Source organism: Oratosquilla oratoria, chromosome 4 (genome assembly GCF_046742065.1).
Source record: "Oratosquilla oratoria isolate Oo_2021 chromosome 4, ASM4674206v1, whole genome shotgun sequence".
NCBI classification, from domain to species: Eukaryota; Metazoa; Arthropoda; class Malacostraca; order Stomatopoda; family Squillidae; genus Oratosquilla; species Oratosquilla oratoria.
In genome coordinates this window covers 28,079,654-28,099,501 of record NC_134780.1, presented here as the reverse complement: position 1 = coordinate 28,099,501, position 19,848 = coordinate 28,079,654, and the positions used below count along the sequence as shown (strand labels likewise).

The 19,848-nt window shown below is 45.6% G+C and overlaps 1 protein-coding gene across 5 annotated transcripts in view; it reads right to left on the bottom strand.

The window, feature by feature from the left end:
• ATP8A (ATPase phospholipid transporting 8A1) overlaps nucleotides 1-19,636 on the bottom strand; it is a 138,302-nt gene extending 118,666 nt beyond the window's left edge. For 2 of the 5 annotated variants that reach the window (XM_076183765.1, XM_076183769.1), the window contains exon 1: nucleotides 17,577-19,636. In XM_076183765.1, coding sequence (XP_076039880.1) covers nucleotides 17,577-19,458 — 1,882 coding nt within the window. In that variant the 5' untranslated portion in view covers nucleotides 19,459-19,636. The remainder of the gene's footprint in view (nucleotides 1-17,576) is intronic. The other 3 variants (XM_076183767.1, XM_076183766.1, XM_076183768.1) reach the window with 3 other exon arrangements.
• Nucleotides 19,637-19,848: the final 212 nt, after the last annotated feature.

Genomic DNA, 19,848 nt, shown 5'->3' with positions numbered 1-19,848 from the left:
TTAAACGAGCTCATTTCGAATCTTTCAGTCTTGTTATTTCTACTTTTATTCTTATTTACTTTGCCTATTTATGTATTTGCTGGTTTCTATGTATTGAGACGACGTTCTTGCTTTTCCGATGCGGAGGCAAGTCTTCGACATGTAAGGTCGTGCCATGCTCGGCCCTGTGACGTTACACACTTGGCACGCACGCACGTGAGTGGCACACGCGTGCCAGGTGGGGGTTGCCGACCCCCCTGGACTCTTATATAACACCGTTACCCGCTCCCCCCCCACCTTCTAGTTATGTTCGGGCGAAAGGAGAGGGAGAGGGAGAGAGAGAGAGAGAGAGAGAGAGAGAGAGAGAGAGAGAGAGAGAGAGAGAGAGAGAGAGAGAGAGAGAGAGAGAGAGAGAGAGAGAGAGAGAGGAGAGAGAGAGAGAGAGAGAGAGAGAGAGAGAGAGAGAGAGAGAGAGAGAGAGAGAGAGAGGAGTGAGAGAGAGAGAGAGAGAGAGAGAGAGAGAGAGAGAGAGAGAGAGAGAGAGAGAGAGAGAGAGAGAGAGAGAGAGAGAGAGAGAGAGAGAGAGAGAGAGAGAGAGAGAGAGAGAGAGAGAGAGAGAGTTCCATCTTCTGTTGCCGGTAGGTTTTATCGTTTGTTACTGCGACCTGATCCACCTCAGTATGACCCAAGATTCCTGAAAGTTCCCCCCCCAACCCCTCAAGGTTCCGCCCATCTTCGCCCTTTCCTCCGTCTGGAGAGAGGGGCACCCGGATCGACTTGAGACACAAGAACGGCCGAGGCGCTGAGTACCTGCGGCCGAAGCCGTCTTCATCTTTGCCCTAAGATGCGCTTTGGGGACTGTTAGGGGAGGGGGGGTAGGTAACTAGTAGTTACTGCAACTGGGAATCGGAGAGGAGTGCGGGACTCGAACCCGCAACTAAATGAATGCGAGGGATGAAAATGACCGAAGAGAAAATGAACGAAAGGAGACCTCTGAGATGTCGATCACTGAAGCAAATGCGAAAAGGGAGAACGGGAGAGAGTGACTGAAGAAGATGGGGAGAACGGAAGGAGGAAGGGAAAGTAGATAAAGGAGGGGATGGTGAAGACAAAGAGAGAGATAGGGATGGGAGATCGAGCTCAGTGCAGAAGGACGCCGCCTCTGGGGACCCGACTTTTGAAACCCGAACGATTTCAGACGTTCGGAAACGGAATGTTATCAACTTCATTCACGGGAGATTTAAGAGTACTACGGCGAGCAGCTTCATCATCTCCCAGGCAGGTGCCCAGGCAGGTGTCAGCACAGATGATGTGTATCTTCACCCCTCCACGCTTCGGCTCGCGGCCAATCACCGGCCCTCAATGTTGTGACGCCACGGGCTAGCTGAGTGGTGATTGGCTGCTTCAGACCCCTCAGTCACGCGGTTAACAAGATGTCGAAGACAGATCCAATTGCAGGTTTTGTCCTTCGACGACTCAAAGCTAATTTTTTCGCGCACGAGCACGACTCGTGACGCAGTGGTCGAGTTTCCGGCTGCTACTATGGCGGCCCGGGTTCGAATCCCGCCCAGGGCCGAAATAATTTCAGTATGGTTGCGCTGCGAGTCGTTACTCCAACTCTCGTGGGCGGGGAGCTGGGTGTGTGTGCGAGTGTAAGGTCACAGCATTACCCATAGGTCGGTCATATATGACCACCGAGCTCTCTTCCGGGAGGGTAGTAGCTGTTGATCACGAGTCCAACACGTGATCCAGGGCCATGGTGAATCACACACACCTACCTGCAGGACCACCGGTCTACCGTTGTTCTGTAGTATATACATTTTATTGAATACATGTCTTTCGTGGGAGACGTGTATCAAAAATGAAATGTAAATTCATATACAAACCAGCTGATCTTGTTTTCATCAAATGTAAATAAAAAAAAAATGGGAGAGTTTGGAGGAATTGAAATGTTCAAAAATGATGCAAATGGGGGCTCGAGTCAGGATTTTATCTTATGACTGGTTGTGTGTGTAGTCCTTGTCGGTAGTTTCCACAACCACCCTGACAACTGGTTATATTTCTCTCTCTCTTAATTCCCTTCACTTTCCCTCATGAGCATCATCATCACTCACCATTCTCCTCCGGTTCCCCTCTCTCCTCCCCTCCTCTCCCCTCTTTCCTCTCCTCTCCTCCCCACTCCCCTTTTCCCTCCCACTCCTACACCCATGCTCACCCCTACTCCCTCCCCTTCCTCATCCCCTTCCCCCTCCCTTTCCTCCTCTCTCCCTCTCTCTCTCTCTCACACACACACAGACAAGCACACAGAATAGACAAACATACACACATCGTTCAATTATACTATTCTTCAAGAACAACGAACTATCTCTTCATATTTTTAAGAAAGCATTGTGGGCGTCTTGCCAAAACACACACACACACACACACACACACACACACACACACACACACACACACACACACACACACACACACACACACACACACACACACACACATACAAAAAAAAACACTCTCAACGCAAGGGATCTCTTCGTGGACACAAATAAACACGACTGAATCTGGCTCCCGCAAGCAGAAGTCTTGCCTCGTGCTCCTCCACATTATTTCTCCGTTTTCGTCTCAGTCTTCCTGCGCCTCTCCCTCCACCCACCCACCCACCATCCCCATGCTTTCTTTGCCACCTGGCACCGATCTCCCCTTTTGGTTTCCCCTGACCATCTGCTGACCACCTGCTCCCTTTTCTTTGTGTAATGGTTCTTAACCTTTTTCAGTGTTGATTATCTAAAACGGTGGTTCCCAAACTATCTTACCTGACGCCCACTTTTTGCTTCCAGTAGGCCCGCACGCCCCCACTCCCTCTTTTGTTCGTGTGAAATGATTCTTGCATTTATATCTTAGCATTGTTCAGGAAAACAGATTTCTGTTTGTATTAAATTTTAATAATGAAAGCCACTCAAACAAATAATAGTACATCCCAGAGACATTTTTCTAAGCAACTAAAAACGAAACATTTGATTCAAAGGGAGTGAAAAAATAGGTTTGAACATTAGCAAATTGCAAAATTGACTTGCAATTTTAAGAATAGATAATTTGAAAAAATGGGATATAATATTTGGAAAGACTCATGAGACTACGGCACAATTCATGAACTAATTTAGTGAGATGGATGCTGCAGCTTCTTCCTCACAAGATTAGAAATTCTAGGATTGAAGTATTGGGAGTTTGTGACGAGTCCCTCAGTGGCGTCAGTCTGGTTTGGTATCGATGACGTGTCCAAAACGTGTAAGGAGATCTAGCTTAATAGAAAACGGGTTGGCGTGACTGCTATAATTATACTTTGCATGTATGTAATGGCAAATATTTGTTCTTTGAATGATTTCATTATTCTAATTAAACAAATATTTTTGAGCAGATGACTTCACGTCCCCATCCAATAAAAATACAATGTGCAAACACATGAAAAGGGTTAGTGATACAAACCTTGGTGAGAAATGATTAGATATATTCAACTACTGAACAAAAGTACCTTTTTTATTTCAAATTTAGAATGTCAACTAGTAGGATACAATGAATGCACATTATGCTTTCTCATGGTAAATATACAGTGCCATTGCACTGGCTATCATGTCTCGTACCCCCAGGGCTTAAGGTTTCGTGCCCCTTTTGGGGTACAGGTGCACCAGGTTACGAACCACTGTTCTACACCATCTTCTTACCCTATCTTTGCCACTTGTCCTCAGTCTTCCCTTTGGTTTCTCCACACCACCTGGGCAAAACCCTGGTCGTCACCTTCTCCCAAAGGTACAGACGGTTCTGGGGAAAAGCTCCTGAAGGGGGAAGACCTTCCTGACGGGAGAAGACCTTTCCCACGGGGGGAGGGGGGTAAGGGGGCGATCATACCGCAGGGGGGGAAGACACTCCTGAAGGGGCAAGACCCTCCTGAAGGGAGAAGACCTTTCCCGTGGGGGGTTGGGGGGTTGGAAGACTTCCTGCCTGGCACATGACCCCTGAAAGGTTCCTTCGAACTCATCATCGAACTAAGCCCTTTAAGTACCTTATTCGACCAGTGTCTTTATAGTCTGCCGCCGCCGGGGTTGGGGAGTGTGGCGAAAAACTCCTTAATTAACGACTCTGAAGTCCCTTGGAGTACCTCACTCGACTTGTGCTGCATGTCGTCCCTTCTCCGCCGCCAGGCCATTTCACAAAGGTATGGGAATCGAACTCAACCCAACCTACCTCCCCTCCCCCTCGAGAACAAGAGTCCCACTACAGGTACCCTCTACATCTGGTCATCTTCGCGGAGGTAAGGTCGAGGAGGAGGAGGAGGAGGAGGAGGAGGAGGAGGAGGAGGAGGAGGAGACGACGATCCCTGCGTTGCTACGTGCGTGGCGGTGGCCCCCTTGCGTGACAAGGGGGCCCGGAAAGGGGAGGAGGGGGACGGGGGACGTTCGGGGGACTGACCTTTGACAAACAATGAAAAGGGGGGAGGGAAGTGAGGGGGAGGGAGGGAGGCAGGGAAGAAGGGAGGGAAGGTGAGAGGGAAATAGGGGGAGGGGGAGGGAGGAGGGGAAGGAGGGAGGAAGGGAAAGAGAGAGAGAAATAGGGGGGAGGAGGGGAGGGAGGGAGGAGGAGGGATGGAGGTAGGGTGGGAGGGAGAGAGGGAGGGAAAGAGAGAGGGAGGGAAGGAGAGAAGGAAATAGGGGGAGGAGGGGAGGGAGGGAGGAAGGGAAGGAGGGATGGAGGGAGGAGGGGAAGGAGGGATGGAGGTCGGGTGGGAGGGAAGAAGGGAGGGAAGGAGAGAGGGAAATAGGGGGAAGAGGGAAGGGAGGGAGGAGGGAAAGGAGGGATGGAAGTTGGGTGGGAGGGAGGGAGGGGGAAAGAGAGAGGGAGGGATTATCTGGTAATTATTTTCTTCATTTCAGGGATTCATACTTTTATCACTCGATAAGAATAACACAATTCTTTAGCATATCTATTACAACCATTCCCCCCTCCCCCCTCTCTCTCTCTCTCTCTCTCTCTCTCTCTCTCTCTCTCTCTCTCTCTCTCTCTCCGCACGGGGGTGACATACTTTATCTATACTATGAAAACCTCTCCTCCGGTGCTATAGGACAGAAGCGCTGGTGACGGTCTACGAGGTTTTAAGGACTCTCCCGCCGCTTGGGACCTTACTTGGTGACCTTAACCCGACTTTCCTATTGATCCCCCGGAAGGCCCGGCTCGCTTGTTGGATAAGCGCATTCCCCCCCCTCCCCTCCCCTTCCCCCCTCCCCGATACACTTTCTGCAACAAAGAGAGTACTCGGGTGGGGGAGGGGGGGAATGAGGGAGGCCACAATGAAGACACGGCAACAACTATCAGTGAGGATGGAAGAAAAATGTAAGGAAAGGAGGGGGGGAGGGAGTGAAGGACTGAAGGAGGAAGTGGAGGAGGAGGAGTAATATGAGATGGAAGTGGAGTAGGAGGAGAGAAGGACGTCGTGGAGGAAGAGGAGGAGGAGGAGGAGAAGGAGGAAGATAGGGTGGAACTGGAAAAGAGGAAGAGGAGGTGGCTGGTTCATCTATAAAAATCGTAATGAAATCGCTTGTCTACGGCTGCAAGTCTACACAGAGAGAGGTGTTGTTGTTAAAAGGTGTTGGATTGTTAACAAACGCACACGCACACACACACACACACACCTATACGTGCCTATCTCATTAATTTGGCACCAGGTGCCACGCCCCCTTTCTTATCAGCCCGACCCAAGCAAACATGGCGGCCACCTGTTCTCTGTGTTATCACCCCTTTGTTATTACCTTGCATAATTATCACTTTGTTATCAACTTATATCTCATATATACATTATATATATATATATATATATATATATATATATATATATATATATATATATATATATATATATATATATATATATATATATATTTTTTTTTTTTTTTTTTTTTTTTACACCAACTACCGCCCGGACCTTGAGGGTGATCATAATCTTTGGCACTTGTCCTCACCAACTTTCTGTCGTGACTGCCACTGCCCTTTGACGAAGTAGCGCAACTGTCTGGGGGTTAACCTGAGCAAGATCCAGATTAAATAAAAGTTAACCGTGACAACCTGCATCTCTCTTGAACCATTTACCGGAAGTATTTAACAGTTTGAGGTCAGTAAGAAGTTAAAAGTCTTAATCCAATATATGCCCATTAATTATAAATTGGAGTGACCCCACGAGCGTTAGTATTCTGTATACAGACATCTGCACGATCCCCCTCTCACATACACATGAGACGAAACCCTACGAGCATAGTCCCTTTCCTGTACAATTAGTTAAATACACATGTCAAGGTTCTTTCCTTCAACTTGGAATTCCTTGCTGTCCCTCCTCTTCCTCCCTACTTGTCCCCTCTCCGTCCCCCCTCAAGAACCTTGACATTACCCTCCCAGCCCCTTACTCCCTTCCTCCTCCCCGCTTATTTCTAATCACCTCTTACCCTTTTCCTCCCGAACCAGGTCTGACCCGTTCTCCAATAACCACAGAAAACTTATAGTGAGGGGGAGACTTTAGCAATCCTCCTTTGTGAACGCTTTCCCTTTCACCGTGTGAGAATAATGAGGACAAATTCTGTCTAATTTAAATATCACGTACTCAACAGGCCTCTCCACTCCATTGAGGCAGTAAACGTAAGCAAAGGGTTAACCTAACCTTCCATAAGGGGTGGCACTTTTCCGTAATAGCCTTCAACCGTCGCCAGGCGATTTTATTCATATACATAGCACCCTCGTGAGCTGGGAGGGTAGTCAATAGGTAATAAAAATAAATAATTACAATGTAAATAAATAAAAAATTAGTAACGTAAAGTGGCACTGCATGTTTCAGGTTTGTGTAAATGTGTAATGTGTGTGTGCGTGTGTGCACACGCACATAAACGTACACACGCGCGCGCTGTTGGGAACATATCCCAATACAATTTTCCACTTAGATGCATAGGAATAGCTCTGAAGGCGATATGACCCCCCACGCTAAAACCATAAGTGAAATGAAAATACGTATAATTATTGGAGAAAAAGAGGCGGAACATCACTAGTATATATCTTTCCTGTATATAACACTTAGGTACACACAAACACACACACACACACACACACATAGCTCAGATCAACCACCAAAAACAAGATCGGAAGTGGCTGCTCACACACACACACACACACACACACACGCGCGCGCGCGCGCGCGCGCACACAGTTCAGATGGACCACCACAAACATGATGGAAAGCAGCAGCAGCAGCCAATGCAATGAGGCCAATGCGAAGGTGACCACATCATCATCATCAACAACGAAACTGAATAATCGGGTCCTGACGCAACAATGGCAAGAGGAGAGGGAGGAGGAGGAGGAGGAGTGGGAGGAGGAGGACGCAGGCGGCGAGGCCCCAGAGGAAACGCAGGACCCTATGACCCCTGACGACCTCCTGAAGGGACGCGGAGACCCAGGGCCGCGCGCGCGCGCGCGAGAGAGAGAGAGAGAGAGAGAGAGAGAAATGGGGGAATGGAGAGAGGAATTGAAAAATGAATGGAGAGAGAACTGAGGAGAGAAATAGAAATAAATAAAGAGCGAGAAAAATTAGGAGAGGAATGGAGAGGGAATTGAAGAGAGAAAATGAAGAGAATACTGAAGAAACGGAGAAGACTTGAAAGAGAAATAGACCTACCAGGAAAGAGAACTGGAGAGAGAATATTCGTAAAAGAAAATCTTCTGTCTCCTTCCCTCCCTCCCAAGGAAGATCCGGGAACAAACACTTTCTGGGCAAAGCCCAAGCCCTTCCTCCTTTCCCACCTCCTCTCTCTCTCTCTCTCTCTCTCTCTCTCTCTCTCTCTCTCTCTCTCTCTCTCTCTCAACAAACTAGGCTCACTTTCCAGTCCACGTTTGTTTGGTCCTCCTCAACCTCCGTCAGGAGCAGATGCGTTGTATTGTCTTCCCAGTTAAGGTCGAGAGGCTGACAGCAGATGCTGACATCACCGACTTCAATATATATATATGTATATCGTACCATCCTCCTGGTAGGTCCAAGACCTGTCAGTTACGATGCACCATTCTTCTCCATTGCTGTCTGTCGTTATAAATTTCACTCTCTTCGACTTCTTCAATCGATGTTCCTCTACTCTGCAAAGCTTTATCCACATTCTCGATCCACCTCATTCTTGGCTTCCCCACCGGTCTTCGTCCTTCTGGTTGCCATTCATACAGTTGTTTTGGCAATCTGTTTACATCCATGCGCCTCATATGTCCATACCATCTGAGCTGGCCTCGCTGTACAAATTCCAGCACGGATTCCACTCCAAGTTCTGCCCGTATCATTTCGTTTCTAATTCTGTCCCTTCTTGTCACGCCATATATAATCCTCAAAACCCTCATTTCTGCTGCCCCTATTCTGCTCTCAGTCTTTGTTGTTAGTTTCCATGTTTCGGCTCCGTACGTCAGTATTGGTCGTAAAATGGTAGTGTACAAAAGTGTTTTTACTCTTCTTGGAATTGTTCTTTCCTTCAGCAGTGGGTACAGTAGGTTGACTTGTGCGCTCATCTTTCCAATTCTACTATTAATTTCACGTTCCATAAGTTCCATACCATTGAAATTTACACCTAAGTATTTAAACTCTTCAGTCTCTCTCAGTACATCATTTCCTACTCTTAGCACACTCTCACTCTCTTCTCTTGATACGGTCATGACTTCACATTTCACAATATTCAGTCTTAGTCCATATTCATTCAACGCATTATTCCATCTATTTAGTGATTCTTGTAGCTCTTCCAGATTTTGACTTGCCAGTGCCACATCATCGGCATATGCCAGTGTCTTCAACCCTGTTTACATTCTTCAATATACAGTCCATATATAGTGCAAAAAGTAAGGGAGACTAAATATATATGTATATATATATATATATATATATATATATATATATATGTGTGTGTGTGTGTGTGTGTGTGTGTGTGTGTGTGTGTGTGTGTGTGTGTGTGTGTGTGTGTATTGTTATATATATCACATAATTCCGACAGCTGTCCCCGGACTCGAACCCAGGACTTGTATGTTACCGAGTCTATGCATCTACCAACCACGCCATCGAGGCTATAAAATTCTTCAACCTCGGGGTTAATTTACACCCGCATGATTTGAGTCGACTGCTAACTGCCGTCCTAATCTCAATTTCACGAAGAACCAAGCCGACCTATAGGTAGTGGTGAAGCAGGTACGTATCCTTGATGGTCTTTCGTCGTTGTAATACCTGAATAGAATCGCCAATGATGACGATGTCAATCACATCATCCCGACAGTTGTCCCCGGACTCGAACCCAGGACTTGTATGTTAGCAAGTCTATGCTTCTACCAACCACGCTATCGAGGCTATAAAATTCTTCAACCTCGGGTTAATCTACACCCGCGGGATTTGAGTCGACTGCTAACTGCCATCCTGGGTTCGAGTCCGGGGACAACTGTCGGAATGATGTGATTGACATCGTCGTCATTGGCGATTCTATTCAGGTATTACAACGACGAAAGTCCATCAAAGATACGTACCTGCTTCACCACTACCTATAGGTCGGCTTGATTCTTCGTGAAATTGAGATTAGGCCGGCAGTTAACAGTCGACTCAAATCCTGCGGGTGTAAATTAACCCCGAGGTTGAAGAACTTTATAGCCTCGATAGCGTGGTTGGTAGAAGCATAGACTTGCTAACATACAAGTCCTGGGTTCGAGTCCGGGGACAACTGTTGGAATTATGTGATTGACATCGTCGTCATTAGCTATTCTATTCATGTATGTATATATATATATATATATATATATATATATATATATATATATATATATATGTGTGTATATATATGTGTATATATATATGTATATATATATGTGTATATATATATATGTGTATATATATATATATATACACATATATATTAAAATTTGCAGCAGCTTCTGCGTTCACGAGTTTTTTGCTGACATTCTCGACTTTTCTTATGCTGGCGCGCTGTGTCGTGCTAAGTTCTCTAATGACCTGGCCAAATAGCATTAGAGGTATAGGTAAAGGCATGGGAATTATCTTCTTAATATTTATGCAGAGCTTTCGCCTATTTTACAGACAGAATCAAACCACACACGCCTTCATATCCTAGAAGCCTTATACATAAAAGATAAAAACCCTACCATGAACAGACAGACTCCGGACCCATTCACTATCCCCACATCAAAAGACATCGAGGTCAGCTTACGGCTCACAGCCGCTAGGCCCGAGGGCGGCGCTTCGCGTCCTGCTTCCTGATTGGTCAACCGGATCAGCACTGAAGTGTTTGTGATCTGTGTATTGTGTATTTATAATCATTTCCCACACACTGTACTCATTAGCACTGAAGATGCCTGTTAGGCGAAAGCTCTGCATAAATATTAAGAAGATAATTCCCATGCCTTTACCTATACCTCCAATGCTATTTGGCCAGGTCATTAGAGAACTTAGCACGACACAGCGCGCCAGCATAAGAGAAGTCGAGAATGTCAGCAAAAAACTCGTGAACGCAGAAGCTGCTGCACATTTTAATGACATTTGCCTAAAAGAGGATCTGCTGCCCAACTATAGCAATATATGTATAGGTATATATATATACATATATATATATCTATATATATATATAAATATATATATGTGTGTGTGTGTGTGTGTGTGTGTGTGTGTGTATGTGTGTGTGTGTAAAAGGATTGAGGATTACAAAGGATTACAAAGGTGGAGCATGCCACCAGGAGACCCTTTGGTCTATAACTAGGTTGAATGCGGAAATGTAATAATGATACATTAAAGACAAATAAAAAATATAATATAAATAATAATAAATAAAATAAATAAATGGATAGGTGTAGAATAATAAACATAAATTGTAAATAATAGTAAATTGACAGATCTATAATAAATAAAATCAAGCAAATAATAATAAACAAATAACAAATATATATATATATATATATGTATATGTATCAACAAAGTTATGTCGTAGCACATTTGTAAAATAATACTGATGACCTACTTTCGGAGAAGAATAAGCGAAGATATAGAGATCTGTATATTTCGATCACTTACTGTGATCCTCTTCAGCAGATATGAATTACAGAGTAGAGAACAATGTGTATTTATACTGAAACAGTGAGGTAAGCAAGAAGGGACGGGGGCTCAGGTCACGTGTCCGGCGCGCATTGCGTGGACCTTGGTGGCTCAGGTCACGTGTCCGGCGTTGCATGGACCTTGGTGTCTTTTATCCACTGCTAATGTAGATGGTAACATTTTATTTATAGCAAAAGAAGAAATACAATCTGGTGACCATTGACAATAGGAAATGTTATAATTTGGAAAAAAAAAATTATTAGGGAGGATTCTACCATTTTTCTTCTGAAACTACATTTGGATTTGTAAATTATTTCAGCATCGTCCCAATTTATCCGGTGGTTTTTGTTGGCGACGTGCTGAAATACCGCGGAATTTTCCTGCCCGTATTTTACAGAGTTCTTGTGCTCCTTGACCCTGGTAGTGAGGTCTCGACCCGTCTGTCCCCAATATACATCCTTGCAATCTAAACAAGGTAATTTGTAAACTCCAGGAGTTGTATTACTCTTGGATCTATGATGTATATTGACGACTTTACTGAACAAATTGTTGGGATAATTGAAGATAAAATTTACCTTTTCCTTTGGTAACAAATGAGACAAGTCATTAATTGATTTATTAAAAGGTAATGTTATGCATCTATTATCCCAATTATGATTCAAGGCGGAATGGGAATCTGTTTTGTGAAAACTAATTTTGGCCTTACTAAGAGCTTTTTGTAAAAAACAATATTGAGAATTGGAACTAAATTCAGTAAGAAATCAACTAACTAAATTAGGATACCCGCCGTGGTTTTTACAAAAAGCTCTTAGTAAGGCCAAAATTAGCTTTCACAAAACAGATTCCCATTCCCGTCCCTTCTTGCTTACCTCACTGTTTCAGTATAAATACACATTGTTCTCTACTCTGTAATTCATATCTGCTGAAGAGGATCACAGTAAGTGATCGAAATATACAGATCTCTATATCTTCGCTTATTCTTCTCCGAAAGTGGGTCATCAGTATTATATATATATACATATATATATATACTTATATATATATATGGTTCTAGGACAACTGCCCCCGGGACAATTGCCCCCGGGACAACTGCCCCCCGACAACTGCCCCCGGGACAATTGCCCCCGTAGGACAACTGCCCCCGGACAACTGCCCCCTGGACAATTGCCCTAGAATTTGTTGCCATTTACGTAATTACTTGTAAGTAATTGCCTAATTAAGTAACGATTACATAATCGGTCATTTAAGAAATAATTGTTGCTATTTCCTGAATTTATTACCATTTATGTAGCTACTTCCTAATTAGGTAATCGGTCAATTGCATATATATAGGCTCAAAAAGAAAGAAGGATCCAGTGTCTATTCAGAAATATAAGAAGTGACATCACCCATTATGGAGTTCGTACGAAGTGAACGAGGAAAAATGAAGCTTATTTATGAAGGATACATCTATGTGAAGCAGAAGGAATTGGCAAATAATGTTACATCTTATGAATGTGAAAAACGTCGCCATAATAACTACAAAGCCAAAGCAAAAGTTTGTGAAAATCAAGTAGTTGGCCATGTAAATGATCACTCCCATGATGCTGACCAACCCCGCCGTGAAGTCTTGTTAGTACAACAGGAATTTTAGTAGTTAAATCCTTTTTAGTAGTTAAATCCCTTTTCAATATTTTTGCAACTTATATATGTACAAATTTGAGTATATAATGTTATATTTTTAAAATCATGTATTTTTATTAACAATAATAAAACATTGGTTTTAATAGTTCTTATTTACTACCATTTCTCTATGAAGAATTTTTTTTTATAAATAGTTACCCAGGAAATTACTAGAAAGTAATTACGTAAATGGCAACAAATTTGAGTATATAATGTTATATTTTTAAAATCATGTACTTTTATTAACAATAATAAAACATTGTTTTAATAGTTCTTATTTACTACCATTTCTCTATGAAGATTTTTTTTTATAAATAGTTACTCAGGAAATTACCAGAAAGCAATTACGTAATTGGCAACAAATTCCAGGGCAATTGTCGGGGTAGTTGTCGGGGCAAATGTCCAGGGGGTAGTTGTCGGGGGCAGTTGTCCTACGGGGGCAGTTGTCCTACGGGGGCAATTGTCCCGGGGGCAGTTGTCGGGGGGCAATTGTCCCGGGGGCAGTTGTCCCGGGGGCAGTTGTCCTGATACCATATATATATATATATATATATATATATATATATATATATATACATATATGCTTTGTTGAAATCTACAGCTGTAGTAGCATTGTTCAATTTGTATGAAGTACTCTCGATATTTCTAATGAGAGAGCGGAGGTTGTAGGTCAAGGTGTTGATGGAATAAACATGTTTACTCTAGACGTCTTTCGACCCAACCAGCGATTATCTTCAGGAGTAAGTATCCACAATATTACAAGAAAGAGGAATGACATATTGGGTGTGACGGGGAGGGGGGAAGGGTTCGTTCCCGCGAAGAATCCCTGGGTGAGGATGTCGACGTTGCTACCCTGAGCGCCAACAGATAGCCCGTAGGTTGCTGGTAAAGTTTCCTGATCGATTGGAGTGAAACTTCAGGCTGTTGTTGCACATTGATGGCTGGTTTATCCAGGCGAATAAATTTTTATTTGACCATCCTTAATCTCCTTTTGACTTGTTCTCGATACAGCATCGATGTTTGAGTTTCTAGTTGTTGTCTGATGAGGGAGTGTCCTTGCGTGTTACTTGTGTGGCGGAGTATGGCCCCGTCCTGCAATTGCGCCCTCATCCTTTATGGAAAGGTAGTAGTAGTTGAACCTATATACTGTGAGTTGAGGCGACTGCAGCCACCAAAGGTGCAAGAAAATTGGTATATGATTTACATCTTATAAAGGCTTTGTCTGTGGGCAGATTTTTATTTGCACACACACACACACACACACACACACACACACACACACACACACACACACACACACACACACACGCATATATATATATATATATGTATATATATGTATATATATATATATATATATATAAATATATTGTGTATGTTTAAGACAGGTTGAACATTTTTAAAAGCTCTGCCAAGGGATTCGAACCCTGACCTCTGCGTGCATAATCACGAAGCCAAGATGTAGCAACCGGGGATTGGATGAAAATGAGACTACGTCTTCTATAGCTATGTGGAGTGTGGTCGGGGACTTGTACAGTCCTTTTGTACCACCGTACATAGCTCAGTTGCTAGAGTCTTGGCTTCTTGATTATGCACGCACAGGTCAGGGTTCGAATCCCTTGGCAGAGCTTCTAAAAATATTCATATATATATATATATACAGCCAGTCCTCGCTGAACAACGATCTCGTTTAGCGACGACTCGGAGTTACGACGGTTTCTTCTTAAAATATATATATATATATATATATATATATATATATATATATATATATATTCTTTTACTGCATTCGAATCTTCGCGCCTACCGAAACACATGCGCTCGCTACTCGTCAGTTGTAACCGTAACACGCTGCTAGCGTGTATATACTTAAATTTGCTCCTCAAGTTGTTAGTGATTTCTAGTTAACAGTATAGAATTATATCCCTTCATGATGACTGGAAAACGAAAGAATACAAATTCTCCTACTGGATCCGGTCCTAAGAAGCAGAGGAAAGCCATCGACTTAGATATAAAAATGAAAGTCATTAACGAGCACGAGGGAGGTAAGAAAGTCCAAGCTATTGCTGACAGCCATGGCTTCTCACATTCAACTATCACTACAATTCTCAAGAACAAAAGTAGTATCAAAGAAATGGCAAAATTATCGACAAGATACAGCGCATTGTTAACTAGGCAGCGAAAAGGATTGGTGCATGAGATGGAGAAAATGCTTTCGGTGTGCATTGATGACAATATCGAGAAAAATATCCCTGTGAGTCTTAGTTTGATTCAAAGTAAGGCGCTGAGCAACTTCAACACCCTTAAGACTGTTATATCATACTCGAATGAACTACACACCAGAACGGGATGTGTAACTTACATCACCCAGCTGGTAGCGATGACTGATATGGTAGCGGGACTTGCGTGCGCGCGTTCTAGAACGTTCGGGTGAAAGCTCTCATTGCCACTGGTAGCCAGCAAGGACGCGTGCGTCAGGAAAAACGGATGCGTTCTTGCTGGCACTGCGTTTGTGCTGCGTTGCACGTCCGCAAACCGCGTCGTGTGAAAGGTCCCATTGAACTCCATTGAAAGTTAAAACGCGGCGCACCCGAACGCGCGTACGGAAACGCTCGTGTGAAAGCGGCCTTAGCTGTATAATCTTACTGCATAGAAGCGACGCCCAGTTAGTTCTTTCATTGCACTTGTAGGCACATGACGTGCCCATGTATATTAGACGTTAAACCTAATAAATGATTGATGTGGTCCCCTCGAGTATCCCTGCACCTACAACCACAGTAAGATGGACAGTAAGTAAACAAACATACAAAATGTATTAATATACATTCCCTGAATAAAATAACCTAGCATGTAGCACTTTGTCACTTTGCCTACTTCCGAATCTTTGTTTATATGCTCATACATGTATGTCTCTCAATGGGTCCTCGTTTAGCGACGAAATCGCTTAACGACGGGGTCTTCTGAACGATACTCCGTCGTTAAACGAGGACTGGCTGTATATTACACACACACACGCACACACACACATATATATATATATATATATATATATATATATATTACACACACACACACACATATATATATATATATATATATAAACAGAAATGTAGTTGCACATTTGTAAATACCTCACAAGAAACCCACAGTCGGAGAAAATAAAATTTGAAAGAAGATTCTATATTTCGCCTACCAACTGTAGCCCTCTTCAGGGCTACTGGTGATAGCCGAAATATAGAATCTTTCATTCTAAGGTTATTTTCTCCGAGTGTGGGTTTCTTGTGGTATATATACATATATAGACATACACACACACACACACACATAATATACTCGTGTACACACATATATATACACACACACACACACACACACACAGAGAGAGAGAGAGAGAGAGAGTAATAATAGTCACTGCTGGTAATCGCCGTATTGGCGATTTTATTCCGGTATTTACAACGACGAAAGCCCATCAAGGATTCGTACCAGTTTCACCACTGGCTATGAGTTGAGCTTAAGCCTCTGTGAAATTAAGTAGGGAGGGACGGCAGTTAGCAGTCGACTTAGTCCTTCGGGAGTTAGGTCAACTTCCAAGTGAGAGACATTCAGAGCTCCTTTAGCTCAGTCGGTAGAGCTCTGGCCTAGCGTCCCAAAAGACCCCGGTTCGAGTCCCGGGGTAACTGTCAGAATTATTTGAGTTGACATTTGCCGTCATTGGCGATTCTATTCAGGTATATATATATATATATATATATATATATATATATATATATATATATATATATATATATGTGACTTGTGACTAAGTAAATTATGGGGGTCCACGAGGACACGCCCCTCTCTTCCCTCCCCCTGCGGAGGAAGAAGGAGGATCATAAGGAGGAGGACCTTCACAGCGACATAACAAGCTCGTATGAGGGGCCGTAAACAGGTTCTCGGAAGGCAAGAAATACTCCTCCTTCTCTTCCTCCAGGTATCCCTACGTCAGAAGAGCCCCACTCTCTCCCGCCCAAACCTACTACGTGAGAAAGATAGGGGGGAGCGAGAAAGGGGGAAATGAGAGAGAGAGAGAGAGAGAGAGAGAGAGAGAGAGAGAGAGAGAGAGAGAGAGAGAGAGAGAGAGAGAGAGAGAGAGAGAGAGAGAGAGAGAGAGTTTAGCGTTACAATCTTTTCAACTTCAATATTGAGGTTCCTTCCTGAAGAAGGTGATGCAAAAGCAAGCATTCGAAGACAGAACCCGCTGGAAGAATGCGGAGCGCTGAGGAGCTGCGGCCCGAGCCGATGCCTTTGCCCTGTTATGCGCTTCTAGGGGGGGTGGGGGCTAATAATAGTCACTGCTGGTAATCGGAAAGGAGTGCGGGATTCGAACCCACAACTAAGTGGATGCGTGCGAGACCAGCACGCTTCCGATGACGCCACCAGCGTGAGAGGTGAGAAATATATATATATATATATATATATTATACATATATATATATATATAATATATGATATATATATTATACATATATATATAGATATATTATACATATATATATATATATAATATATGATATATATATTATACATATACATATATATATATATAATATATATATTATACATCTACACACACACACATATATATATAATATTATACATATACACACACACACATATATATATATATATATATATATATATATATATATATATATATATATATATATATATATATATATATATATCTGCGCCCCTGTGCAATGATCCCCCTCCCCCTTCGAGTGGCATGAGTTCTCCTGACAAAAGACATTACCTGGAGAGTATGGGATAGTTCCTGGCGTCGCGCTGCTGGTCCCGGTGACCGTCGTGGTGGTGGTAGTGTCCGCGGCCCCGGCGCCAGCAGCCGCGTCCAAGGTGAGGCTGGTCGTCGTGCAAGCTCCCCCGTTACCGCCTTCGCCGGACGACAGGATCGAGACGACGGAAGCCCTAGACTTCCGGGAGGCCCTTGAGGACGAGACTTTCGAGACGCGGGAGATCCGGGAGGAGCGAGAGCGCCAGGACGCCAGCTTGGCCCGGAGGAGCGTCGGTGTGGTCGTGTCCATGTCGACCAGGGTCGTCACGCTGATGTCGTCGTACTCCCTGACGCTCTCCACCATCGTCTCTTGACGGGCCAGGGGTGCGCCCTCCTCATCGCCCCTTGCAGCGCCTCCGTCGGAAGTCCTCCGGAAGGCATCTGCGGTAGGCAGCCGGAGTCGGTGGTCCTCGTCTGTGGTCGGCAGAGGCGGAGGTCGCGGGAAGTGCAGGACCGGGGGCCGATCTCCCCGTTGCTGGAGTTCGTAGAGTCGCGTCTGCACGGGGCGGCCACCCTGGGGCACTCGCCCCCCCGGGTCGTTCAACCCGAACGTGGCGCTGACACGGGTGCTGACAACCTCCGGCGGGACCATCGAACTCGAGGCTGACCCCGGAAGCCCCCCGACACTGCCGAAGGGCTTGCGTTGTTCGTTGAACTTCTGGCGCGTGTCCTCGATGCGGGCTAAGGTGCTGTCGATGTGCGAGCGAATGTTGTCCCCGAGGGCCTGAGCGAGGTGGTCAACGTGGACCTGAGTCTCCTCCACGTGGTCCAGGTCGCTCCCCTTGGCCTGCGCGCTGCTGTCCAGGCGCGCCAGGGAAGCGTCCACGTGGGCCTGCAGGTCCCCGAAGTGCTGCTGGCCCCCGGCGAAGTCGTCCACGAACTCGGCCGCCGGGTTGAAGTACGCGTGGCCAAAGTTGTCCCCCAAGAACATGACCTCCCCGGGGGCGCCGTAGAAAGGTGCGGGAGGGATGTGAGTGAAGGCCTCCCCGTACAGGGCCTGCCCGTAGGCACCAATGTTCCCGGCGAAGGCACCGTAGGGCGCCATGCCGCCGTGCAGTAGGTCGCCCTCGAAGACCTCGTTTTGGTACATGGCGAACTCGTTCGCGGCGTCGACCAGAGCCATCCGTCCTTCCTCGAAGGCCTTCTGACCCTCGTCCAGGATGAAATTTCCGGTCTGTGTTGCTGAAGAATAACCTTGGTCCCTTTGTGGTTGAGGGTAACCCCCGTAGTTTCCGAAATTCTCTACCGGGCGCCTTTGGGATGTCGGTTCCTGTCGGGGAGACAAGCTCCTACTGAACTCGGAGGAGGACCCGACCTCCATGTAAGTCAGATCGTCTCCGGCTCCTCCTGCCATGTAGCGGGCGGCCAGACCGACGGGTTCGTAGGTCGAGGATTCCGCCGCAGGGTTCGGTTGCGGGGCACCGCTGACACCTTCCCAAGGACGACCACTCCCACCGTATACCCCGGAGAAGTTCCCGGCAGTTGCGGAGAACGAAGACTCCCCCTCCAGAGGATGGAACCTTTTCTTCACGACTTCGGGAGTTCGAACGGGAACTGCCGAAGAAGGATGGGGGGCAGCCGCCAAGGAGCGCCTATCAGCTTCCTGCTGGGGGTTGGTTAGGAGTGGATGGGGTCTGAAGTCAGCGCCAACCACTTCGGCGGCCTTCCGCCGCGCGTCCCCGCCGCCGCCTACGTTCTCCGTCCGAGTTCGAGGGTCCATCACGTACATAGTCACTCTCTCGGTCTCAGCCGCCGCCGCCACCGGTACCTGCGCCGGGGCCACCTCCGTCAGCCTCTCCACCCGCCTGGGCCTTGCGCCCTTGGGTCTGCGACTCTTCTCCATCCGGACGGCCGACGCCACCACTCGACCCGTTAAGCAAACAGGGCACTGGCCCGCTTAGCCGTCGCCGTCGCCACCGCCGCCGCCCCCGCCGGTGACGCCGGAGAGGAGCCCGACGTCCCTTGCACCTGCGGTGGTGAGCACGGCGGCGCTGTCCGCATGATCCCCGGCGCCTTCTGCCCTTCACGGGTTCGACCACGTCACCACAGGTGTTGCTGCTGTCGACGGAAGGCGTCTGGGTCTGGCAGCATCAACGACTAATACAAACAGTCTCGCTTCTCCTCAACATGGGACCAATTCACAAACGAAACACCTTTTACTACAAGTGATCGACTTTTCGCACGATAAGTGTATTTATATATATTCTTTCGATTTTAGGCGTCGATAAGATGT